At 40.0% G+C, this 25,317-nt stretch overlaps 2 protein-coding genes across 2 annotated transcripts in view; both read left to right on the top strand.

The window, feature by feature from the left end:
- Positions 1-9,737: 9,737 nt before the first annotated feature.
- LOC140504822 (uncharacterized) overlaps positions 9,738-25,317 on the top strand; it is a 61,077-nt gene continuing 45,497 nt past the window's right edge. Inside the window, exon 1 of the mRNA XM_072610174.1 lies at positions 9,738-9,860. The gene's annotated coding sequence lies outside the window, so the exon portion shown is untranslated. The remainder of the gene's footprint in view (positions 9,861-25,317) is intronic.
- LOC140508161 (uncharacterized) lies at positions 9,876-25,245 on the top strand. The gene has a single exon (XM_072615927.1). The coding sequence runs from the start codon at positions 22,145-22,147 to the stop codon at positions 23,918-23,920; it is 1,776 nt and encodes a 591-aa protein (XP_072472028.1). The 5' UTR covers positions 9,876-22,144; the 3' UTR covers positions 23,921-25,245.

Here is a 25,317-nt window from a genome sequence, read left to right on the forward strand (position 1 = left end):
ATAATATGAGGATATACTTGGAAAATCTTAAAGACTCCAAAACTTAGTTGAATGAGTAATTTTAGCAAATTAACAGGATATAAAGTAAATCCACAGAAATCATGCATTCCTATATATATATATATATATATATATATATATATATATATATATATATATATATATATATATATATATATATATATATATACATATATATATATATCTCAAATAAAATCATGCAAAAAGAGATAGTAAAAGATACCCATTCAAAATAACTCTAGACATTATAAAATATCTAGGAGTACACCTGCCAAAACAATCTCAGAGACTATGTAAACAAAATTATATTTAAAAAGTTTTATACAAATAAAGCCAGATGTAAATAATTGGGGAAATATTAATTGTTCATGGGTAGGCTGGGGCCAATGTAATAAAAATGACAATTTTACCTAAAATAATTTATATATTCAATGCCGTTCCAATTAAACTACCAAAATTTATTTTACTGAATTAGAAAAAACAACAAAAATTCATTTCAAAGAACAAAAAGTCAAAAATGTCAAAGGATCTATCTAAAAATGGAAAAGAAGGAGAGTTAGTAGCACCATATCTTAAAATTACATTATAGGACAGTAATTATTAAAATTATCTGGTAAAGCTCAATGGAACAGAATAGATTTACAACTTACAGCAGCAAATACATATAGTAACCTTGTATTTGACAAGTGTAAAGACTCAAGATTTTGGGATAAGAATTTATTATTTGGTTAAAAAAAATTGGTGGGGGAGAGAACTGGAAAGCAGTCTGGTAGAAACTGGGAATAGACCAGTAACTTACACCATTTACCAAGATGAGGTCAAAATGGATACATGATCTAGACAGAGATTACAAGAGAATTTGAAGGACATGGAACATATTAGTTAGAGACTTAAGGATAGATGAACAATGTATGAATTAACAAAGGATAGGGAGCCGGGTGAAGTGTAAAATCAATAATTTTGATTACATTAAATTTAAAAGTTTTGTGCATATAAAACAAATGTAGCCAAGATCAGAAGGAAAGCAGCAAATTGGGGGAGAGTAATTTATGGACAGTATTTCAGATAAAGGTCTCATATCACAAATACATGAAGAACTTTGTAAAACCTATAAGAATATGAGTCATTCTCCAACTGATAAATGGTCAAAGGATATGAACAGGCAGTTTTCCAGTGAAGAAATCAAAACAATTTAGTCATATGAAAAAATTCTCTAAATCATTATTGATTAGAGAAATGCAAATTAAACAACCTCATGATTTCATTTGATATGACATGACTATCAGATTGATTAAAATGATTGAAAGGAAAAGCCACAAATGTTTGAGGGGATGTGGAAAAACTGGGACACATGCATTTTTGGTGGAATTGCGAACTGATCCAACCACTTTGGGGAGCAGTCTGGAATTACACTCTTTGACCCAACAATACCACTACTAAGTCTGTTTCCAAAGATGATTAGGGAAAAAGAATCTATATTTCTAAAATATTTATAGCAGCTCTCTTTGTGGTTGCAAAGAACTGGAAATGATGATGCCTGTCAATTGGAGAATGGCTAAACAAGTTGTGTTATATGGTTGTGATGGAATGCTACTGACGATGAGCTCAATGATCTTAGGAAAACATGGAAAGACTTGAAAGAAATAATGACGAGTAAGATAAGCAGAACTTGCTCAGAAGCTCCCAGGGGCTCCCAGGCTCCCTGCTGGGGCCAGGCCTGGGTCTTTTGCAGGCTGAGTTGGGGAGGGAGAAGGATCCCAGAGGGGCAGAGGTCCTTCCGTTCTTTTTCTGAATAGGAGACTGGCCTACAGGGATTTACAGAGGGTGAAATCCTACAAGAGGCCCTGGCCCTGCTCCAAGAACAGAGACCCCAACTTACAGAGGGATGAAGGAAACAGGTAGGGGCAGGCTTGGAAATGGGGGTGGTCCCACCCTTTTTTCCTTTAATGCCCTCCCTCTTCCTACAGGGACAGACTCTGCAGGCAGAAGGAGCTTCGAGGTCCCAGATAGGATGAGATCAGCCAGAGCCTCAATGACCCCTGAATCTGAGATCTCCCTTCAACTGGTCCTCTGCCCTCCCTGCACCCCCCCCCTCCACAACACACACACACACACACACACACACACAATCTGCCCCCATAGATGCACACACACACAATGTGGACCACAGGAGGGAGAGTAGTTAAGGAAGGCTGGGTGTGTGGAGGGCTCGGAGATGGGAAAGACCAAGGGAAGTGTGACACAAAATCTAGTCTGGGATTCAGCCCTCTTACCCAGATTCTGGAGGCTCTGAAAGAAGAGGGGTTAGGAAGCAGGCGCTTCGCTTCACTGCCTGGGTCCGGGGGGGTGGGGGGGTAGGCAAGAGGAGGGGAGCTCCTAGGGGTAGGGAGGCCGAACTCTGAGACCTTTCTAGGTGTGTTAAAAACGGTTACCGAGTCCTGGTCCCCATCCAGTCGGGAAACGTTAGCAGGAAATAAGATGGCCCAGGGCAAGCTGGAGGGCCCAAGCAGACGGCCCCAGGCAGAAGGAGCAGGATTTAGATACATTGTATCTCAAAGTAACCACAATCACAGCCTAATAACTAACATGTAGCGAATCCGCCGCGCCCCGCCCGCCCTGGCCTGCGCGGGTTCCCCGGTGGGATTCTCCCTTTGGGAAGGTTTGGGCATGTAAATGAGCGGGCCTCCCAAACCCTATAAAAAGGCGACCTCATCCCCCACGCCCCCAGATCTAACGAAGTGGGGTGTCCCGTCCTTTTACCCTTCTGCTCTTCTGGTTCCTCCTCCCCCTCTCCCTCCGCGAGCCACGCCCTCTGCCTCAGTACCCCTCCCCGCTTTTCACCGCAGTCACGGGGCCGCCCATTTCTCCGCTGCCAAGCGTGGTCTTTCCCGAGAGTACCCAAAGAACCAGGAGCGCCTACCCCCATTCCTTCATTTCATAAATTGATTATTCATTCACTTGGCACAGGATGCTCCGAGGGAGACAGCGCGGCGGGTAAGGAGCCCTGCGGATTAAACCACTTGGAATTGTAGGGAGAGGTGTAGACCACGCCACCCCCTCCTGACTTTCTGCGTCCCAGAGGCCTCTGAGCCGGACTGCCCGGGGCTGGGGTGCTCCAGCCCTTCTTCCCCCCCGCCCCAACCTGAGCCCCGCCCCCCACCTTGCCCGTACCCCGCTCCCCTTCGTGGCTCCCGCCGCACCTCCCCCTCCCCTTTTCCACGAGCGACCGGAAGGAAACGTTGATTAAGGGGGGGCTGTTTCTGCGCTCTCCTAGTTTGGGGGCGCTCCTGTCCCGTGGCTATGGAAATGAAAGAAAATGGGGCCTGAGTTCCAAACTGTTTTTGGCTATAATACGGTTCGGGCCATAAAAATAATTCTCTCTCCTCCAACCCCCCCAAATGGTATGGGGGAAAAAAGCTGGAAGGGGAAGCGGTGTCTCAAAAGCTAGGCCTAAGTAGTGGCCTATCTCGTGTCTCATTTGCTCCCGGGGGGTGGGGTGGGGGGACAGAGTAGTGAGTAAAGGGGGAAAGCCACCGGAAGAACGACAAGCCCCACCCACTCGTAGGGGTGGAGGTGGGCAGTGTTGCAAGACTCAGTTCTCCTGCTAGGGTCTCCCCTGCTTAGATGTCTCTAGCCATGGCCCTCCTCCTGGGGGTTTCTGACCCCACCCCTTCTGATAGTGTTGTCTAGCCCTAACCCTCCTGCTCAGGTGTCTCTGTGATGCCCTTCTTGCTGGGGGTCTCTAGACCCACTTCTGGGAGTGTTCATTTTGAGATACCTTTTTACTGGTGACCCATGAATTCTTTCAATTTCTACTTAATCCTTTGCTTCTAAAGTATTCAGGTAGTTTTCCTTCAGAATTTCTTGAAATATAATGTCAGGCTCTTTTGTCATTCATGGCAATCTAGGTAATCCAATCTTTCTTAAGTTTCTCTCTCCTCATGGATTTTTCTGGTTCCACCTAAACGATTAGAAATTGAATAAGCCCATGGGGTTGTGAGCTCTGTGGAACCCTGAAGGCAGGAGCAATATTATCATTAACCTTACAAATAAGGAAATCTGTTAAGCTACAATTCAGCGGAATGAAGGTGGGTTTTATAGATATTCTGGGAATGAAGGCGAGGAAACAGATCAGAATATGAAAGGAGAAAAAGAAAGGTTCTGTTTGAAGGAATTTAATCCAAGTCCACTGGAAAGATTTTTGGAAAGAAAGAGGGGAAGACTGAGCAAGTGGGGCTTGAAAGTAAAACGGCTTTGGAGTTTGGGGTTTTGATGTCTTGAGATAAGAATATGAGAAATATTTTGTGGTTATTCTTGATGATATGGACACAGTTACAATATATTTGTTACATGGAATTATTTAAAGATCTTGTACTAAAATTCTGTCCTTGAAGGACCATTAAAAGAGTATATTTTGAAACAAAAAAGATCCTGACCACAAGTAGCATTATGGTGATGGGGAGCTCACGACCAGAACACAAATGACAGTGACTAGGCAGCATCTACAAGGAAACCCTCGATGAAAAATTGCAGATGGAACATAAACCCACTAATAATTAAATAACAAATTAGATAAATAAAAATTAGATACACTAAAAAATAAATAGTAAAATGAGCAAAAAAAGATTTCAGAAATCAAAGAAGGGGTAGAAGAAAAACGTGATAAAAACTGTGCTCTGCCAGAAAGTTATGAAACGACAATTAATGATATTTCTGAAAAAATCATTCCTTTCTTGTAAAAAACTGGCCAAATGGAGGCTGATTCTGTGAGATAATGAGCGATATTTAAAGGAAATCAAAAGACTGAAACAATGGCAAAAGAGGTGAAATATCTCATGGGGAAAAAACCCAAAAAATCCGTAAGGAGAGAGAATTTAAGAAACATGGGACTACCTGGACTGCCATGAATGACAAAAGAGCCTGACATTATATTTCAAGAAATTCTGAAGGAAAACTACCTGAATACTTTAGAAGCAGAGGATTAAGTAGAAATTGAAAGAATTCATGGGTCACCACTAAAAAGGTATCTCAAAATGAACACTCCCAGAGATATTATAGCCAAGTCAAGGAGAAAATACTGCCAATAGCCAGAAAGAAAGAATTCAAGGACCACGAAGCCACAGTCAGGCTCAACCAGGATTAGCAGCCGCTACTCTGAGGGAATGGAGAGTTTGGAATACAATACTCTAGAAAGCAAAGTATCTAGAATTACAACCGAGAATAACCTACCGTGCAATATTAAGTATAATCCTATGGGGCAAAAAATATGGATGTTCAGTGAAATAGAGGATTTTGAGCATTCCTGATAAAAAAAAAGACCAGAGCTGAACAGAAAATCTGACACTCAAACCACAGACTCAAGAAAAGCGTAAAAAGGTAAAAATGACTGAGGAATCACAAGGGACTAAATAGGGATAAACTGTGTCCATTCTGCTATGGCCAGAGGATGGTGGTATGTCTGCCAGCCTCAATTCTATCCCCACTTGAATCTGTGGGCCCCAAAATGTCCAATTTGCAAAAGAACAAAAACCAAAACCAAAACCCACTGAGGCAGAGCTCTGAGTCAATAACAGTTTATTAAACCTTTCGTGAATAGCACTTCAGATCTTCTTCACCATCTTCCTCCAGGGCCTTAGTTTTACTGCTTGATACCCAAACAATACAGAGGCAGCAAACTAAAAATACAAGGGTCCACCTTGCCCTTGATCCTCCAGGAGGGTCTACACAAAGTACAGACTCCCATTGGTTGACAAATGGGCTAATGAGCAGACCTTGACAGACCTTGCAGGAGGCCCTACCAAACCGATGAGCTGATCCCTGCGCTGGGCTGATAAACAGATGTTAAAATATCTACATGGGCCAATGGGCCTGTAGAAAGTCAGGCTGCAGGCCGACAACCAGAGTCACTCATTGGCCAAATGTTCATAGACATCACCCCACGTTGGGCAATAAGGAGGGGGGTGATGAAGGACAGAGGGGGCAATGAAATGCGGGGGATGTGGGGGAGACTTTCCAAATCATTGAGTCACCTGTATTGTGCTGGGCTGGATGCCCAGTCAGCAGGAAGAAAGGGTGGAGGTCTTCTAGTTAGCTTCCTTTGATTAAGCAAGTGAACTTATGATTTTGTAATATACAGTTTTGACTTTTTATAAGAAAGAACATAGCCTATTTTATTATTCCTGAATATACATGTATTAGTTGAGTGAACTAAAAACATATTGATAAACAATTATAATATTAATAATTATGAACAGTCACTACCCAATGAAATTATTAGCTGTTGAAAACTGATTGGGATAAAAAAGGGGCCTATCATCCATTTCCTCTGTCTCTCTCTCTCCATTTCCGATCCATCCTCATTTTCCTCTCTGTCTCTCTCTCTCTGTCTCTCTGTCTCTGTCTGTCTGTCTGTCTGTCTGTCTGTCTCTCTGTCTCTCTCTCTCTCTCTCTCACTCACATACACAGCACTATGGTGCCACCTAACAGCCCCTAAGTGCTTGTTTGGGTACTCTATAATAGTCAGTGACCAAGAAGCATTACTTCATTACCCACCAAGTAACAGATATTATGCTAAGGGCTGAGCATTGAAAGACATAAATGGATGGTCCTTGCCTTCAAGGAGATTACTATCTGATGGAAAAAGAGAAGCCCCCAAAGGAAGCTGAAAGGGAGGGAGGGGGCAGAAGGCCCCCCTTACACTGGAGCACACAAGGGAGGGGGGAGCTAAGGGAGAGATTCAGAGATGGGGGGAGTCAGAGTCCATGGCCCCACATGTGGTGTTGAGGGATGAATGAGGGAGGATTGAGAAGGAAAGAGGTTTGGAAAAACTTCTGTTAGGACTGAGTTAGAAAACCAATTGCCAATCAGTAAAAGGATGGTGTTAGTGTGGGCCCACACTGTGAATAAATGTGATAAAATGAAGAATTGTGATTCCAGACTGGAAGGTGATGAGGATAGGCTCCATAAACTTGTGAACCAAAGCAAGGTTTATTCAGTTTGACAGGAGGATGGCTGTCCCACTCAGGGAGAGTTCACACCATTCAGGGAGGGTACACAGAGGAGTGGAAGGGAATGGGGTAAAAATCCATTGAACAAGGTCCCTATTGCTGGGGCTTCCTTGACCCATTTTTCTGGGATAGGAGTTTCTCTTTGGGAGATTCAGTGGCAGGGTCAGCTGTTTCCCAGAACAGGTTGCAAGACAGGATAATGTGGCATGTTCCTATTTTGAGTTTCTTGCATTGCAAATGATGTTGGGTGTGGAAATATTCTTGAGACTACCATGCCTGTGTTCCATGATATACCTTACATACAGATACAGGGGACACAGAGTAAGCCTATTTGCCAAAAGGACCCAATCAGAAGCCTACAGTGAGCCAAAAGTCTTCTTCCATCCCAGAGACCTTTGCTGATGTTCACTAGCTGACCTTGCTGAACTGTGCCCCCCAAACTGGCTTAAACCAGCCTTTTGGCCAGCTGTTCCTGCAAAACATCCTGCTTCTGTGACCTGCCTGTTCCTGGAAAGGATTGTCTTTTCTCTACTATAACCTCTCACTGTTGTGGTTTTCAAGCATAAATTGCCTCTGCCCCTCTTGGGCTGTGGACTGCATTGTGTCTTTGGATTTGGGGGTGGGGGATTTTTCCCTTTTAGTAAATAATTCTGTTCCAACTCAACCTGAATTTCTCTATAGCTGAGGAGTGGTTTTTTACATTGACTTTGGGGACTACAGACACATAGGTGTAAAAAAGATAATTCTCAAACAAGAATAATTCTCAGAATGGAATAGCCCTGGATCCACAGGACCCTGGTGAAAGGAAAGGCGTGGAAATTCTTGGGAATCTTGAAAAGTGTCAACAAATTCTATAGTTGTTCAGAAGTAAAATTACAGCCGTAAAGGGCGTTAAACACGAAATATGAATAACATATAAAGCAGATCTTTAAAAAAATGAAAATGATGACAACATGAAGAAGTAATTTTATCCACATGATAGAGAATTGCTCCCAAATAACAGAATGTATATTCAAGTGAATTCTATGATGGAAATGAAAGAAAAGGAAAGGGAAAAGCATCATCCAATTGGCCAAACACATGTTCAACTTGGAGCAGGTTGGAGAACTAGATGACCCTTCCAAGTATCAGGGTCTTTTCAGATCAGTCCAAGCTCTCCCATATGTCACCCATCAGTTTGTCTCTTAGCTTTTGATCTCCCAAGTATACCAAACATACCAAGGACACCCAAAGTATAACCAAATATACCAAGGGGTATGTTTGGATCATTTATTTTTGATAAGCTGTCAATATTTTTCTTATGAATTAGCTTAAACCCCAACTCCAGTTAATAAAATATTGCATTTTTAATAAATAAAGGTACCCTCCTTTCCCCTCTCATAGTTACTCTTATTTTCATACAAATAAATATGAAAATTAAGGAATATATGCCATTAAAAAGTGAAAGCAATGATAAAACAAAGACATAAAATGTTTTGGCCATGACATATCACATCCAGAGTCACCTTAACCACATCACACCTATTGGCTAACATGACAAAACAGTATGATGATAAATGTTGGAGAAGATGTGGGAGAATTGGAACACTAATTCATTGTTGGTGAAGCTGTGAACTGATCCAACCATTCTGGAGAGCAATTTGGAACTATGCCCAAAGGGCTACAAAAAAGTGCGTACCCTTTGACCCAGCAATATCTCTTCTAGGACTGTATCCCCAAGAGATCATACAAATGGGAAAGGGTCCCACATGTACAAAAATATTCATAGCAGCTCTCTTTGTGGTTGCCAAAAACTGGAAATCAAGGGGACGCCCATCAGTTGGGGAAGGTTAAATAAATTGTGGTATATGAATGTAATGGAATACTATTGTGCTATGAGAAATGATGAACAGGGAGACTTCAGAGAGGCCTGTAAAGACTTATATGAACTGATGCTGAGGGAAAGGAGCAGAACCAGGAGAACTTTGTACACAGCAATAACCACAGTTTGTGAGGAAGTTTTCTGGTAGACAGTCCTTCATAGCAATTCTAGGACCTAAAAAATTCCCACTGGACTTTTGAGGCAAAATGCCTTTTGGATCAGAGAATGAAGCAGACCGTTTTCTTTTGTGTACTGTTTTGTTTTGTTTTATGGTTTCTCCCATTCATTTTAATTCTTCTATGCAACAGAGTCACCTCAAGCCCTCAGCATAACAATCGGTAACTCAGTTCAGTTCAGAATTGGGTTAATGTCTCTTAAGAATCTTCATATTATCCATTTTTTTATGCTCTTTTCATTGATCATAGGATTGTTTTATCCCCACAATGCACAGCACTTGCTAGCTTCCACAAACTCTTCATAACATTTTCTTAGCATGTCACTTATTTCAGTTCAAATGAGGAAGAAATTTCATGTCACCATTTCTCTTTCCCCTACACAGATCTTCATGCTGTCCTGATAGATCATATACCTTCTCCCTGAGTCTCTAGGAACTAGCATTTTATAGTAAAACATTTTTTCAACTTTATTCCGACTGAAAATATAAAATGATTTCCTTCAGCTTTTAATGACCATGGAGTGTTGGCTCTGAGATTCATCAAAGCTAGGACTGATGGGCAGCTCCTTTCTCTGTATTTCAGTTTTCTCCCATTGGTTGATTATAGTTGGAGTAGATGAATTCTGAAGTCTTTTTGATCTCTCACTTATGTGGCTTTTGATGGTTTAGGAGTTGGTGACATTCAAGGATGTGACTGTGGATTTTACCCAGGAAAACAAGCACCTCTGGATCCATTCTCAGAAAGAGCTTGACAAGAATGTCATGGCAGAGAAATCCCAGAACCTGCTCTTCCTAGGTAAGGAACTCTTTCCTGGTAACTGATTTTGCCATCAGAGGAGTATCTTAATTCCTTTCCTGGTGTGCAGGGTTTTGAGAATTTGTCAGTTCTTAGATAGACAAAAGAGCTGGTCTCCTATGCTTGAGAGACAGTCTTTTTGTCTACTTTTCTAGAATTTCCTGCTATTCTCCTATTTTTCTGCATTTTCCTCTGTTTTTAGCTAGACTTATTCAGTTTTAAATAAGTTTAATGTGTGATAAATGAACTAGAAATGTAATATAATGAAGATATTGATGTATAAAATTCTATTGACCATATCGAGTAACAAATAAATGTTGGTATGTTTTTAAAAATCTTTGCATTGTGTTATAGGAAACTACAAGTTTCCTTTGTTACTCCTAAAGCTATTTTCTTAACAACTCTAGGTAGCATCAAGTCAAAGATCAAACCAGTGTTGCAGAATCTTTGACTTGGAACTAATCTTAGAGGTTATATGTAGTCTAATCTCTACCTGGACATGAATTTTGTATGCAAAATCTCTGAAAATTCATCATGGAGCTTTGCATCAGTGAAGGAACCATCCCCTGCCTCCCCACCCCCATCCTCCCAAAACAACCCCTTCTTCTTTGGGATGCATCTAGTCTTTCATATGCTCTTCTTTTTAACAAGCATAAATGTGTAGCTCACATCTCCAAGTCCTGCCTAGCATAGCAGTTTTGTCCTTATTCTTTCTTCCTACTTCCCCCAAATTCCCAAACAATTCCTATGTGGGTAATAAATGGAACAGAGTTCTTGATAAATGTCCAATTTTTTCAGTGAAATGTAAGGCTAAGTTCTCTGCTGAGAGGGTAGAGTGGGGAGCAAGCCATAAGGAAACTTTGGCAGGGAGTGAATAGATATGGAAAGTTGCAGTGGCATGTGGGATGGTGAGGTGTCAAAGGATTGCCTTGCCATGGTGAGGCCCCACCTGAAATTCTGTCACCTAAATCTGTAGTAGACCCAGTCAACTGGGTTTCATGATTCTTTCTGTCTCCATTAAGCATCACATGAATATGACTGATGACTACTACCTTACTTGGAAGTAATTCAAGGCTGAGGCTTGCATAAGTCATCAGCCCAAGTTCCTTTCTTATCTCTGTGGCCCATTCTTTCTCTGATTCTTAGAGAATCATTTTCCAGATTCATGTAGGTGACCCTCACTTTAGAGAGATGGAAGACAGAGACTTCCATTTGTGCCATAGTACAAGGAGTCTAGAACCCTTTGTGATCCCCAGTATGTGTTCTAGTCAAGTCCCATGAGAGTTCAAACCAGACAAAGGTCGTTCATTGTAGGCGATAAGGTTCCAGAAATAGAAACAGGGCTAAGGCCAAAACATGCATTTGACAATTAGGAAAGAGACCAGACCACTGAGGTAGCAGTTGGGACCTGGTATCAGTCCCAGATCCAGTATGTCAGTCACTAAACACTGAGTACGTGCCTTCTGTGTTCTGGACATTGTGTTAAACCCTAGAGATACAAAGAGAGGCAAAAGACAGTTTCTGGTGTTGAGTTCAAAATCCAGCATATGAACATGGAGATGGTTTGAGTATAAGCAACAAATCCTGGAACTTATTCTTAGCTTACCTAGACAAAGGAGATCGTTTTGGTGTGGAAATACCTGTTCAACTAGACACATATATGAGTACATAGAGAGAGAAGAATGGCCGCTTATGAACGAGGGAATCAAACTCCTAATGACAATGGTAATAGCTCACAATTAGATGGTACCTACTGTGTGCCATGTGTGCCAAGAGCTTTACACATACTCTCTCATTTGATCCTCACAACAACCCTGGGAAGCAGGTGTTATCATTCCCCTTATTTTACAGGAAAACTGAGACAAAGAGGTACTGTGATTTTCCCAGTGTCACACAGCTAGCAAGTGTTTGAGGCTGAATTTGAATTCAAGTCTGCTGGACTCCTAGAACAATGCTTTTTCCAGTAGACCACCTAATTGTCTCTGGGGGTTGGGGGTGGAAACAAGTTACTACCCTAGAAGATGCTTCAGCTAGAGGAAATTTGAAAAATCTTTAGATAGTGTTACAGCCAGTCATCTGGAACTGAGATCAAAGGAAGATACTGTCTGGTGAGTGCTGGGCATCCTGCCATTTCAATTAGAGATGACTGGTGTGCAACCATTCCCTTCCCCCCTACCTACTTTTTCCTTCTAAAGATGAAGACAGTAGCAAAGAGGAAAGATGATCAGAGAATATAATGGAGAAAAGAAAATTAATTGTCCTAAATAAGAATGGGATAAATTCCCCCATAAAAATGAGGATGATAGCACAATGCCTTAGAAAGAATCCAACAACAAGGATGTAAGAAACACCCTTGATATGAAGATTCCCACAGCATTAAAAATGGAAGAATGTTATTCTGTAATCCAGTTTGGAAGTCATTCAGCTTTAAATTGACAATAACCACAAGCAGACCTATAAACTAAAGAGTTAAAAGAAAGAGGGAAAAGGCATGTTGGCACAACAAAAAATTATAGATCCTTGTTTTGGTTGTTCCAAAAAAATCTGAAAGAAAGGTAATGCCCAAATGTTGGTAAATGACTGAGTTAGTGATGGTCCAAAAAGACAATAGAACCTTCTTGTTTCAGAAGAGATGCTGAAAGGCTCAGTTTCAGAGAAACCTGGAAAGAGTTCTCTGAACTGACTCAGAGAGCAGTGAGCACAACCAGGAGAATACTTTATGCTGTAACAACTGTTCAGTGCCATGAACAACTGTGACTCCAGGGCAGGACGGAGTCTTCCAAAATGTCTTGTCCTTAGAACCCCTTTCAACAACCAAAGCAACAACCAAAAAGCGTGTTGTGATCCTCACGGTCGCTTAATCTGTTACTCAGAAAATTCTTTGAAATGTGTGCATTTAGAGCTTATAATGGTGACACTAATAATGCTGCCCCCCCAAAGTTCCAAATTACTACTGATATTAGACTTTATTATAAAATATAAAAGTCAATTGTACTTTTGAAACCTAAATTTAAAATGATAAATTTTTAAGAATAAAATAATTATGAAAATTCCATGTTGGCCTTTCATTATGAATCAGCACAAATAAGGAAATAAAAAAGCTACCGTTTATATATGACCAAATACAGTTAGTGTTGATGCCAAGAACAGGAACAAGAGATTGGCTGAGAAAGAGGATTTGGACCAACTAGTTTTGTTTGAGTTTGCTTGCAGGGATTCTAACCCACAGAAGAAAAGAGTCCCTTAATGATCAGACCCAAGGTTTATATAGGTTTTAGGAAATGAGGAACAGTATAGGGAGGCGGGGGGAAAATGATTGGTCAAGGTCCCTGTTGGGAGGATGATTTGGGGCAACAACTCTTTTACCCAGTTCCAGGGTTAGGAGTTTATGTGTAACAATGTGTGTGGGGTTGGGGGGTGGTTTCGGCTGCCTTTAAGAACAGGTTGCATAAGATACCTTGGCACATTCAGTTTGGGGTTACTTACGTTGCAAGCAGTCATGGGAGAGTACAGACATATACGTGTGAACACAATGGAGCAGGTCTCAGGATGGAGTACCCCAGATCCACATTGTGTTAATCATTTTAAAGTAATTAATTTGAGTCTCTCAGTAACCCTGAGATATAGATGTTATCATGATCCCCATTTTACAGTTGAGGAAAGGGGATGCAAATAGAAATTAAATAACTTGCCCAGGGTCACACAGCTAATAAGTGTCTGAGGGCAGACTTGAATTCAGGTCTTCCTGATTCTAAGCCTAGGTTTCTATCTTCTGTACTACCACCTAACACAATACACATGTATGAGGTGGAAAAATGGGAGGAGAATTTTACAAATTCTTCTCCTGGGAAAAGATGGAAATTCACTTTTGTTCTTAGTTCCCTAACCCATCAACAAAATACATTTAAGTAGTTTACACAAGTTTTGTAGTAGACTAGTGTATTTTTTGTAATTGGCTAATGACACGTAGGGTATTGATTGATAAATACACTTGAAGATCAATGGTATATATTGCTTTCATTTTATTTTTTTAAACCATGTTTATGTATAAAATAGCTTTTTACTTTCTTTTTTTCTACCTGGAAGCACTTGCTACATTCTCACAGAAACTACTGAAGGATGACCCAGGTAGCCAACCAATTCCTTTGAAAATCAGCTTCATAGTGGAATAGTAATATAGGTCGAAGATAAGGTCAAATCAGAAAGTAACCTTAACGCATCATTTAAAAAAAATATCTCCTATGCAGAATGCTTGTAAAAATCTAGAATTTTTTTCAAGATGGTGAAAGAATTGATTATTTTGCTCTCATACTAGTAACCAATTAAATTAGGTTTAAACTTTTCCCTTCCTATTTCCTCATTCAGAAACCAGCCCCACTGCTGATAGATGAAATAGCCCAAATCTTCTGGGTACATGCTTCTTGATTTTGGGTGCAACCCAACTAGAAAACCTTACAAACAGAATCCAGTCTAGGCAAGTTCTTGCCCTTAAGAAATAAGCCTCTGTTCTGGAATTTTCCATTAGAATTTAAAGTGACCCAGATTATAAAAAGGAAAACCAACCTGAGTGCTCTAGGTACAGGTGGATTCTTTTGTTGAGATTCCTGAAGGCAGCTGAGTCTCATGATAAGGTCATGCTCTCAGCAGGAGGAGCTCAACACAGTTTGCCCACCTCATTAATAGTCCAGCCTCTCACTAGTTGATTTCCACCCCCAGAGACCACCACCACCCCTTTACTAAAGACTTTTAAGCATTCAGTGTTGAGGGCAGGTCTTTGGTTTCTGAGAGAACTACTGACCTCAGTTTATTGATTATTTGCAAGCCATAATTAATAAATATAATTATCTAGAAACTATGTCTGTTGGACTTTCCATTTGTCCCAATGACTTGTCATGTGAATGCCTAATGATCCTGGATCAAGATTAAGGAACCTGCCACGTGTCCTGCAGGAACAAAAACATCTTAACGACTTGATCTGGTGATTTCAACACTGGTGAGGGAGGGCACACCTCTGTGGCAGTGACAGAAAGCAAATGAGGGTTGTGCATGCCTGGGACCATCCACTGGGAATCAGTGGTGCACACAAATGTACACCATTGCTGGGGGTTTCCAGACAACTTAATGATAGGTTGAGAATATGTTGTTCTTAGTCAGAAGCACTTAGAGATTAGCGTTTAAACTGAACACCAGAAGCTCTATATGCCTGATCATGATTTTGGGAATCACTGCAGAAAGAAACTGATTACGCGTCCATTAGATTTATACCTAGCTTGTGCCAAATTGCTTTCTAGTTTTCCCAGTAACCTTTATCAAATAACTCCTTGAAAAGCTTAGATCATTGTATTTATCAGACACTAGATTGCTATGGTCATCTAGTACTGTGTTTTCTGTGCCTCACTTAGTCCACTAGTACACCACCCTGTTTCTGAGCCAGGACCAGATGGTTTTGATAATGGCCACTTTATAAGACAGTTGGAGATCTGATACTGCTGTCACCTTCCTTCACATTTTTTCATTGATTCTCTTGTGAGTCTTGACCTTCCCTTCTTTCTAATGAATTTCATTTATTTCCCGGCTCTATAAAATTTTTTTTGGTAATTTGAGCCATGTGGCACTGAACAAGTAAATGAATTTAGGTAGAATTGTCATTTTTATTATGTCGGCTCTGCCTCCCCATGGGAGCTGAGATTTCTCCAGGTGTTTACACTTGTCTTTATTTGTTGTAACTGTGTTCAGGTAGTTCCTGGGTTTGTCTTAGCAGATACATTTCCAAGTATTTTATATTGTCTGAAGTTATTTTAAATGGAATCTCTCTCTCTCTCTCTCTCTCTCTCTCTCTTCCTTTCTCCCTCTCTCTCTCTCCCTCTCCTTCTCTATCTGCAAGGCACTTGGGGGTAAGTGACTTGCCTGGGGTCACACAGCTGGTAAGTGTCAAATCTCTGAGGTAGGATTTGAACTCATATCCTCCTGACTCCATTGTACCACCCAGCTGCCACCAGAATTTCTTTCTATATCTTCCTACTAGACTGTGGTAAATATATAAAAATGCTGATGTTTTACAGGGGTTTATTTTCTATCCTGCAACTTTGCTGATGTTATTTATTATTTCAGCTAGCTTTATAGTTGATTCTCTGGAGTGTAGGGTGTATTCGGGGAAGACTAGTGTCTCTGGTGCGAGGGCTGCCAAGTCCTTTTCAGGGCTGTTCATCTACCTTTGGTGTCCAGTTGATTCACCTAAAATTCCCCTATGGCTCCAAGAAGCAGTAGCATGTGCAGTGTCCACATGCTTTTTGGCAGATGGGCTAAACCAGGTTGAAGGTAACTGAGGGGTCTCAAATCCTTTAGTGTGTTAGGGGGGTATCTACCCCGAGCACATGGAGACTTCCCCTGGTAGAATGGATAGATGAGAACAATCTCTTCCATCAGCCACGAAGGCAGCTGAAGCAGGTGCTATGGAGTGCTTAGAGCTTGACGCCAAGATCACCCACTGCATCCCAAGCCATCACCAATCATTTTGGCTTTGTCCTGCCAGTGGACTTTGATGACTCTGGAAGAGACAGTGAAGCTGACAATTTCACCCTGTCCAGCCTAACTGCCGTGGGCTGCCGGGTCCTTCTTACCTAACTCAGGTCTTCGGTGATCAGCCAGAAAAATGTACGAGAGAAGAGACCTCCAGAGTCAAACAAGTGTAGGCTTTATTCTGGATACCAGCTACATGTCAGCATGCGGGACAAGTTCTCCCCATGGAGCCCCCTTCTCCTTCCAGAGGAGAGAGGAACCCAACCCCTCTCAGTATGCAGGGCTAGTGCTCCCCGCGGGAGCCCAGGAGCCCCCTTCTCCCTCCCGAGGAGCAAGGAAAAGAGAACCCTCAGACTTTCCTGTCCCCATTTAAGCTCTCCCAGCTGCATAGTTCGCCCATGGACACCGTGCATGCTCTCAGCCCCTTAGCCAATTAACAACAGGTGTGCTCAGACCACGGACCAATCTCAAGGGTGGGATGCTCTCCCCTACAAGTTTCCACTGAGAAGAGGTGGAAAAACAAGATAGCTCGTGTTTCACTCCTCAATTCCCAGCTGTTCCCTGGGGGGCCTCGTGAGAGCTCTGCGGTTTAGAAGCCCTCACCTTTACCTGACCCAAGACTGTTCATGTGAAAACCAAGCTTACACCCCAACATCACCCAATTCTGCTTTACTTAAATCCAGTTTAGGCACAAATCAAAAGACATCAGCCATACCATTTTACCAATTTTACCTATCTCAAAGTCATGTGGTAATATGCAAATGATGAAGTAGCAAGTAAGGATACACAGGGACCTGTAGTCACAACCCTGCACACAGGCAGCCAAGGCCATAGAGTTGTCTTCTCACTAGACTGGAGTAGCAGTGGGATTCAGCAACCCCATGGGTATTGGAGTGGCCTTTAAAGGATCATGCTACTCACCTGCTGGTGTGAGGAAGGGGCTGGAAAATGTGCCCTAAAAATTGTCTGTTTCACCCAAACTGCCTGCTTATTTTGACAAGCACGGATCCCACTCTGTGGTCAACACACACACACACACACACACACACATAAATGCACAAAAACTTTTACAAAGATGATTCCACTCACTATTGGCACATGGAACATGTGCACACTTGTAGACAACACAAAATCCAGGAGACCTGCAAGAACAGCTCTCATTTCAAGAGAACTCAGCAGATAGCACATCCAAACAGCAGCCCTGAATGAAACAGGACTGGCAAATGAAGGCCAGTTCACTGAAGTTGGAGCTGGATACACATTTTTTTGGAGTGGCCACAGTGAAGGGGAGCACCATGAAGCTGGGGTAGGTTTTGCAATCAAAACTAATCCAGTCAACAAACTTGTGTGCCTGCCAAAAGGAGTGAACAACAGATTCATGACAATGTTATTGCCACTTGTGGAAAAGTGCCATGTCACCATATGCTCCCACCATGATGAACCCTGATGGTGTAAAAGAAAAAATTTATGAAGACTTGAAAACCCTCATAATCGATGTGCCAAAAGAGAACTATGGGGACTACTAGCTTATAACTGGATGAATTTAATGCAAGGGTAGGCACAAACTATGAGACATGGCAGGGAATCATTGGAAGTAATGGAGTCAGAAACAGCATCAGCAATGGTTACGTACTCTTGTGCATCTTGTAACCTCATCACCAACACTGTCTCCCAGTTACTTAAATATGATAAAACTTCATGGATGCACCCTCAAAACAACCATTGGCTTTTAATAGATTATGTCACTGTAAGAAGAGACAGACAGGACAAGAATGATGAAGGCAATGTGTGGCGGAGAGTGCTGGACTAATCACAGACTTAGCCTCTCCAACATAAATATCTGTTTTCAACAAAAATGGCAGCCTCAAGACAAGATGACTACCAGAAGACTTAATGTCATCAGATTAGAGTGCTTCTCAGAGCAGGATCAGTTCATTCCTAACCAGGAAGGAAAGCCCAGGCAACACACAGATGACAACAATGGATCAGAAAAGGAGTGGGCAGCTTTCAGAGATTTGGTGTACAGCACCATTTACTCATTTGGGTCAGAACACGCACAAACATCAAGACTGGTTTGATGAAAATGATGCAGAAATTCAGAAGCTGCCAAGAAATGAGAACACCACAGGGTTTACCAGCAGCATAGTTCATCCATCTGTATGGACAGCATTTAATTCCATTAAAAATAAAGTACGCTCAGTGCTTAGAGAGATGTAGGATTCCTGGCTCAGTAAGAGGGTAGACGAAATTCAGCTTTACGTACATAGTAACAATCCAAAACACTTTTATGAAGGCTACTTATGGACCAAGGACCTATGGTGCATTTCAACTAATCAGTGATGATGGATTCACAGAAATTATTGATAAGGACGTGTTCCTAGAGAGATGGGCTGAACGCTTCCATAGGGTTCTCAAAACACTGTCCTCAATCAATGCTGAGGTCATTGACTGTTTACCACAGGTTGAAGTCAGCCCTCCTTAGCTGAACTTACAACCGAAGAAGGAGTTTTGAGGGCCTTCATGCTCCTCTTAAGTGACGAAATACCTGCTGCTGATTGGATGCCAGCTGAGCAGTCCACTACTCATACAAAAGCTGACTGAAATTTTCCAGGTTATATGGCAAGAAGAAGTCAAACCCTCAAGAGTTCAAGGACACCTCCACTGTCCATCTCTATAAAGGAAATAGATTTTCCTGTGACAATCACGGTGAGGATGGAGTTCCTCTTTCTTGGTCAGTGCTAACAAAATTCTTGCAAGAGTCCTCCTTAATAGGCTGATCCTTCACCTGGAAGATGATCACCTACCTGACAGTCAATGTGGCTTCAGAAAGGACTTTAGGAATGGGTAATATGGTGTTTGCTACCCAACAACTCCAGGAGAAATGCCAGGAAGAGAACAGAAATCTGAACACAATGTTCATCAATCTGACTAAGGCCTTTGATACTGTCATTCATGAGGGCTTGTGGAAAATTATGTCAGAATTTGGTTGCCCAGAGAAGTTCATAAGTATTTCATGTCAGTTTCATGGAAGGATGCTTGCCTGTGTTCTAGATAATGGACGATGCTCCCATGCTGTCCCAGTCACCAGTGTAGTGAAGCAAGGCTGTGTGCTTCCTCCCATGTTTCTTAGCATATTTTCAGCAGTGTTGTCAGACTCCTTCAGCAAGGACAAAAATGGCATCAAAATCACCTACCACGCTGATGATGTTATTTAACTTGAAAAGACTACAGGGAAAAGTCCAGCATAGCTGTATTTTATCACAATCATATACCACAGCTTGTTTAGCCATTCCCCAATGGATGACCATCCCTCGATTTCTTGTTCTTTGCTACCACAAAGAGAGATGCTATAAATATTATTGAATATATAAGCCCTTTTCCTTTTTACCTGATCACCTTGGAAAACAGACTTAATAGTTGTGTTGCTGAGTAGAAACATAAGTTTTATAACTCTTTAGGCATAACTCCATATTGCTCTCCAAAATGGTTAGATCACTACATCGTTCCATCAACAGTGTATTAATGTCCCAGTTTTCCCACATTCCCTTCAACATTTGTCATTTCCCCTTTCTATCATTTGAACTAATCCAATAGATGTGAGATGTTATCTCATTGTTTTCATTTGCATTTCTCTAATCAATAATAATTTAAAGCATCTTAATATGACTATGTATAGATTTGATCCCCTTTTCATTTTTGATACTGGTAATTTCATTTTCTCTTTTATTTATTCAAATTCCCCATTGTGGGTTTTTCTTTTTATAAAACTGACTCCTAGTTTTATTTATTAGATAATTTTCATTTTTATTAGTCTCTCCTTTGATATTCAGTATTTCTAATTTGGTGTTTAAATTGGGATCATAAATTTATTCTTTTTCTAGATGTTTTAGTAGCATGCCCAATTAATTAAGCTGCTCTTTCTCTATTTTATGGATGTAAGCATTTGGAGATATAAAAGTTCCTCTAAGTTCTATTTTAACTTCATCTTATAAATTTAGATATGTTGTCTCATTATTGTCATCCTCTTTAGTGAAATTATTGTTTCCATCATTTGTTCTTTTACCCATTCATTCTCTAAGATTAGATTATTTAATTTCCAGTTAATCTTTAATGTATGTTTGCATAGCTCTTTATTAAATATAGTTGTTACTTCATTGTGTGCTGAAAATTATGCAATTAAAATTTGTTTTTCAGCATTTGGTTGTGAGATTTTATGCCTTAAAACATAGTCAATCTTTTAAGGTGCCATTTATAGCCACAAAAATGGCATACTCTATCTAGTCCCATTCAGTTTTCTTCCGAGATCTATAACATGTAACTTTTCCAAAATTCTATTCATTTCCTTAACTTTTTTCTTGTTAATTTTACAATTAGATTAATGTAGTTTGGAGAGGAACAAGTCTAGACCCTCACTAGTATCGTTTTACTGTTCATTTTCTCCTATAACTCATTCAACTTTTCCTCTAAGAATTTGAATGCTATTCCATTTGGTATATGTATGTTTAGTACTGATATTACTTCATCCTGTATAGTAAGTATTAGTAAATTTTAGTTTCTCTGCTTGTCTCTTAATTAGGTCTATTATGCTTCAATTCTGCACATGCTTGTTTTACCAGTGGAAAAATGTATTTGTAACAAAACCCAGCATTATTTACTTAATTTATATTAAAGAATTTTTAGCTTAAACCCCTTAGACCCTCATCACCAACTCCTAAGGGATTCATGATTCCCTAAGAGAGAAGGACTAATAGTGTACAAGGAGATTCACTTCCTGGCAAAATGATGATGGACTCCAGGGCCAGAAAAAGAAAGAATACTTTTATATGTGAGAGATGAAAAGATTTTTAAAGTTGTGATTATTAAAAGGATTTTTTCTTTTTTTTAGGGAACAGGGGCATTCAAATATAAAATTTAAAAATAAAGAGATAATGGTTACCCTAAAAAAGTGATGTGCTACAACAGAATCTAATACCAAAAAAAGGAGAATCTTTTTAAAAAAACAGGGTTGGTGCTCAGGGTGGGGTCTTATTTACATCAACAAAAGAAATAATTTTAAAAGGGATTACATGGGAAATTGCATTATGCTTAAAGATATGAAAGGGAAATAATATGAATATTTAATATCTGGAACAAATGTCATAATACTTAGAAATTTGAATAGATTATAAGAAAATGTGGACACAACTAAAAATTATTACAAGATAACTAAAAAGAGTAAATCTGTTTCTTGGGTTAGCATGAAATTTACAAAGAATGACCCTATCACAGAGCATCGAAACTGGTCAAAACAGAGCAGCATGGAGATTACCTGAACACAACAGGATAAAATTGTAACAAAAATACATTTAAAGAAAGAATTGAAAGTAAAGTGGAAAGCCTCTCTAGTGCTGTAGACAGAGTACATCATGTCACTAGGTTTGAGTTCTAATCTTTGCTGCTGGAATTTGAATAAGATCACTCAGCCATTCAGAGCACATGACCTGATTTGTAAAGTATAATGAGAATCCTAACCTTGCCTCAGATTTGTTGTGAGGGAGGGTTCAGTGTGATTGGACTGTGTGTGGAACTCTGCATTAATTAAATCATCTTATTGGTGTGAACTAATGATTGATTCTGTCCATTTCAGTTTGAAAACTCTTCTTTTGGGCTGGGCAAATTGAAAGTCAATCATTTTATATTCTGCTAACAGAAGAGGATATATTTATACATGTGTGTGTGCTTGTTTGTATCTGTCAGATGCAGAGACCAGGTTTGATGTGGAGGAGATGAGTGAAAAACTGAAAATGTCCTCATGGAAAGACTGTACTGAAGACGGGGCTGATCTTGTTAAACATGAGAAAATATACACTGGAGAGAATTGTGAATGCAGTCCACGTAGAAAAGCTTTGAGAAAGAGTTCCAGTGTTGCTAAAGATATGCGAATACAAACTGAAGAGAAATCGCATGAGTGTCATGAATGCGGTAAAGCTTTTAGCGTGCACTCTTCCCTTATTGTACATCATAGAATCCACGCTGGAGAAAAACCTTATGAATGTAAGAAATCTAGAAAGATTTTCAGAGAGAGATCTACTCTTGCTAAACACAAGAGGATTAATACTGGAGGACAATCTTACATATGTGATCAATGTGGAAAGAATTTCCAATGTTACTCCAAATTTGCTGAACATCAGAGAATTCACACTGGAGAGAAACCTTATGAATGTAATGAATGTGGAAGGGCTTTCACACAATACTCCAATCTTGCAAAACATCAGAGAATCCATGCTGGAGAGAAACCTTATGAATGTAATGAATGTGGAAAGGCTTTCACACAGCACTCTAATCTTGTTAAACACCAGAGAATCCACACAGGAGAGAAACCTTATGAATGTAATGAATGTGGAAAGGCTTTCACACAGCACTCCAATCTTGCTAAACATCAGAGAATCCATGCTGGAGAGAAACCTTATGAATGTGATGAATGTGGAAAGGCTTTTACACAGAGCTCAAATCTTGCTAAACATTACAGAATCCATACTGGAGACAAACCTTATGAATGCAATAAACATAGAAAGACTTTCAGAGAGAGATCTACTCCTCCTAAACAGCAGAGACTCTACACTGGAGAACAATCTTATATATGTGATCAATGTGGAAAGAATTTCCGATGTTACTCCAAATTTGCTGAACATCAGAGAATTCACACTGGAGAGAAACCTTATAAATGTGATGAATGTGGAAGGGCTTTCACACAGCACTCCAATCTTGCAAAACATCAGAGAATCCATGCTGGAGAGAAGCCTTATGAATGTAATGAATGTGGAAAGGCTTTCACACAGCACTCCAATCTTGCTAAACACCACAGAATTCACACTGGAGAGAAACCTTATGAATGTCATGAATGTGGAAAGGCTTTCACACAGAGTTCCAATCTTGCTAAACATCAGAGAATCCATGCTGGAGAGAAACCTTTTGAATGTCATGCATGTGGTAAAGCTTTTAGTACACACTCTTCCCTTATTAAACATGAGAGAATCCACACTAGAGAGAAACTTTATGAATGTAATAAATATAGAAAGAATTTTGGAGAGAGATCTACTCTTGATAAACATCAGAGAATCCAAACTGGAGAACAATCCTATATATGTAATCAATGTGGAAAGAATGTCCGATGTTACTCCAAATTTGCTGAACATCAGAGAATTCACACTGGAGAGAAACCTTATAAATGTGATGAATGTGGAAGGGCTTTCACACAGCACTCCAATCTTGCTAAACATCAGAGAATCCATGCTGGAGAGAAACCTTATGAATGTAATGAATGTGGAAAGGCTTTCACCCAGCGCTCCAATCTTGCTAAACATCAGAGAATCCACACTGGAGAAAAGCCTTTTGAATGTAATGAATGTGGAAAGGCTTTCACACAGAGTTCCAATCTTGCTAAACACCAGAGAATTCATGCTGGAGAGAAACCTTATGAATGTAATGAATGTGGAAAGGCCTTCACACAGAGCTCCAATCTTGCTAAACATCAGAGAGTCCATATTGGAGAGAAACTTTGAATGTTGGGAATGTGGTAAAGCTTTTAATGTACATTATTCTCTGACTAAACATCAGAGAATCCATTCTAAAGGAAAAAACTTTATTACTATAATCAATGTGGAAAATAATTCAGGCTAAAGTCATCCCTTATTTTCTTGTCAGAAAATTCATAGGCGATAGAAATCACATCCCTGTAATATGGAAAATGAAGTACACACCTTGTTAGCAATCAGGAAATTTATCTTGGGAATAAGCTCTCTATGGCTCAATGTGGAAAAGTCTTCAGCTGAGATAACCTCTTGCCTTACATGAAAGCATACGTAATGAAAAGAAAACTTATGAATGTCCTTAATGAAGACCTGCCTTTCCCTGGAAAATGGAGGTTACCAGACATCACAATATTCACAATGGAATAAAACCTTATAAAAGCAATAACTGTGAGAAGGCCTTGACCTGGAGTTAATATTTGTATGTTCTTTGGAAAAACCTTGCTGGAGATAAAACTTATGGATCTAATTAATGAGGGAAGGTCTCTTCCTACACAACAGATCTCATTAGACATTGCAAATTTTGTATTGTGCCTAAAGCCTGGAAAATGGATTGAATTTTTCTCAGAAATCCTAAGGTTTTCATGTCTCCTCTCCAATATGCCATGGCATTCCTATGTCGTCATCTCTTTAGCCATTCCCCATTTCATTGATACCCAATTTGTTTCATGATATTAACTGGCACAAAAAGTCCTAGTATAAATATTTTGGAATCTCTTGGGTATTTATTTTTGTAATGATTTTTTAAGACTGCTGGGTGGCACAATAAATAGAGGGCTTTCCCTGAATGCACAAGACCTAAGTTTAAATTCATTCTCTGACACTTACTGGCTGTGTGATCCTGGGCAAGTCACTTAACCTATTCCTGCCTGGGGATAGTAATAGCACCTACCAAATGACAAGTGGAATCACTTTTTAAAAACTCTCAAAAGACTCACATGAACTAATACAAAGTGAAATAAGTAGAACAGCAATACAGTGATCCAGGACAATCCCAAAGGACTCTAATGAAAAATGCCATCCATCTCCAAAGAAAGAACTGATGTTGTCTGCATACAGATCGAAGCATGCTATTTTTCACTTTTTCTTTTGTTTGAGACTACTTACACAAAATGGCAGTTTTGGAAATGTTTTACATGATCACACATGTATAACCTTACTATCTCAGGGACAGCTGAGGGGAGGAAAGGATGGATAGAATTTGAAACTTAGAACTTTTAAAAAAAATAACAAATGTTGAAAATTGTTTTTACATGTAATGGGAAAGAAAAAATAAAATATTTTTTAAAAAAATGAAAGACATTATAGGTTGACCAGCAGTTTTTTAAATAAAACATGTTTTAATGAAATTTTTTAAAAAGCTCATTGAG

The sequence above is a fragment of the Notamacropus eugenii genome, chromosome 5 (genome assembly GCF_028372415.1).
Source record: "Notamacropus eugenii isolate mMacEug1 chromosome 5, mMacEug1.pri_v2, whole genome shotgun sequence".
In the NCBI taxonomy this organism is placed as follows: domain Eukaryota; kingdom Metazoa; phylum Chordata; class Mammalia; order Diprotodontia; family Macropodidae; genus Notamacropus; species Notamacropus eugenii.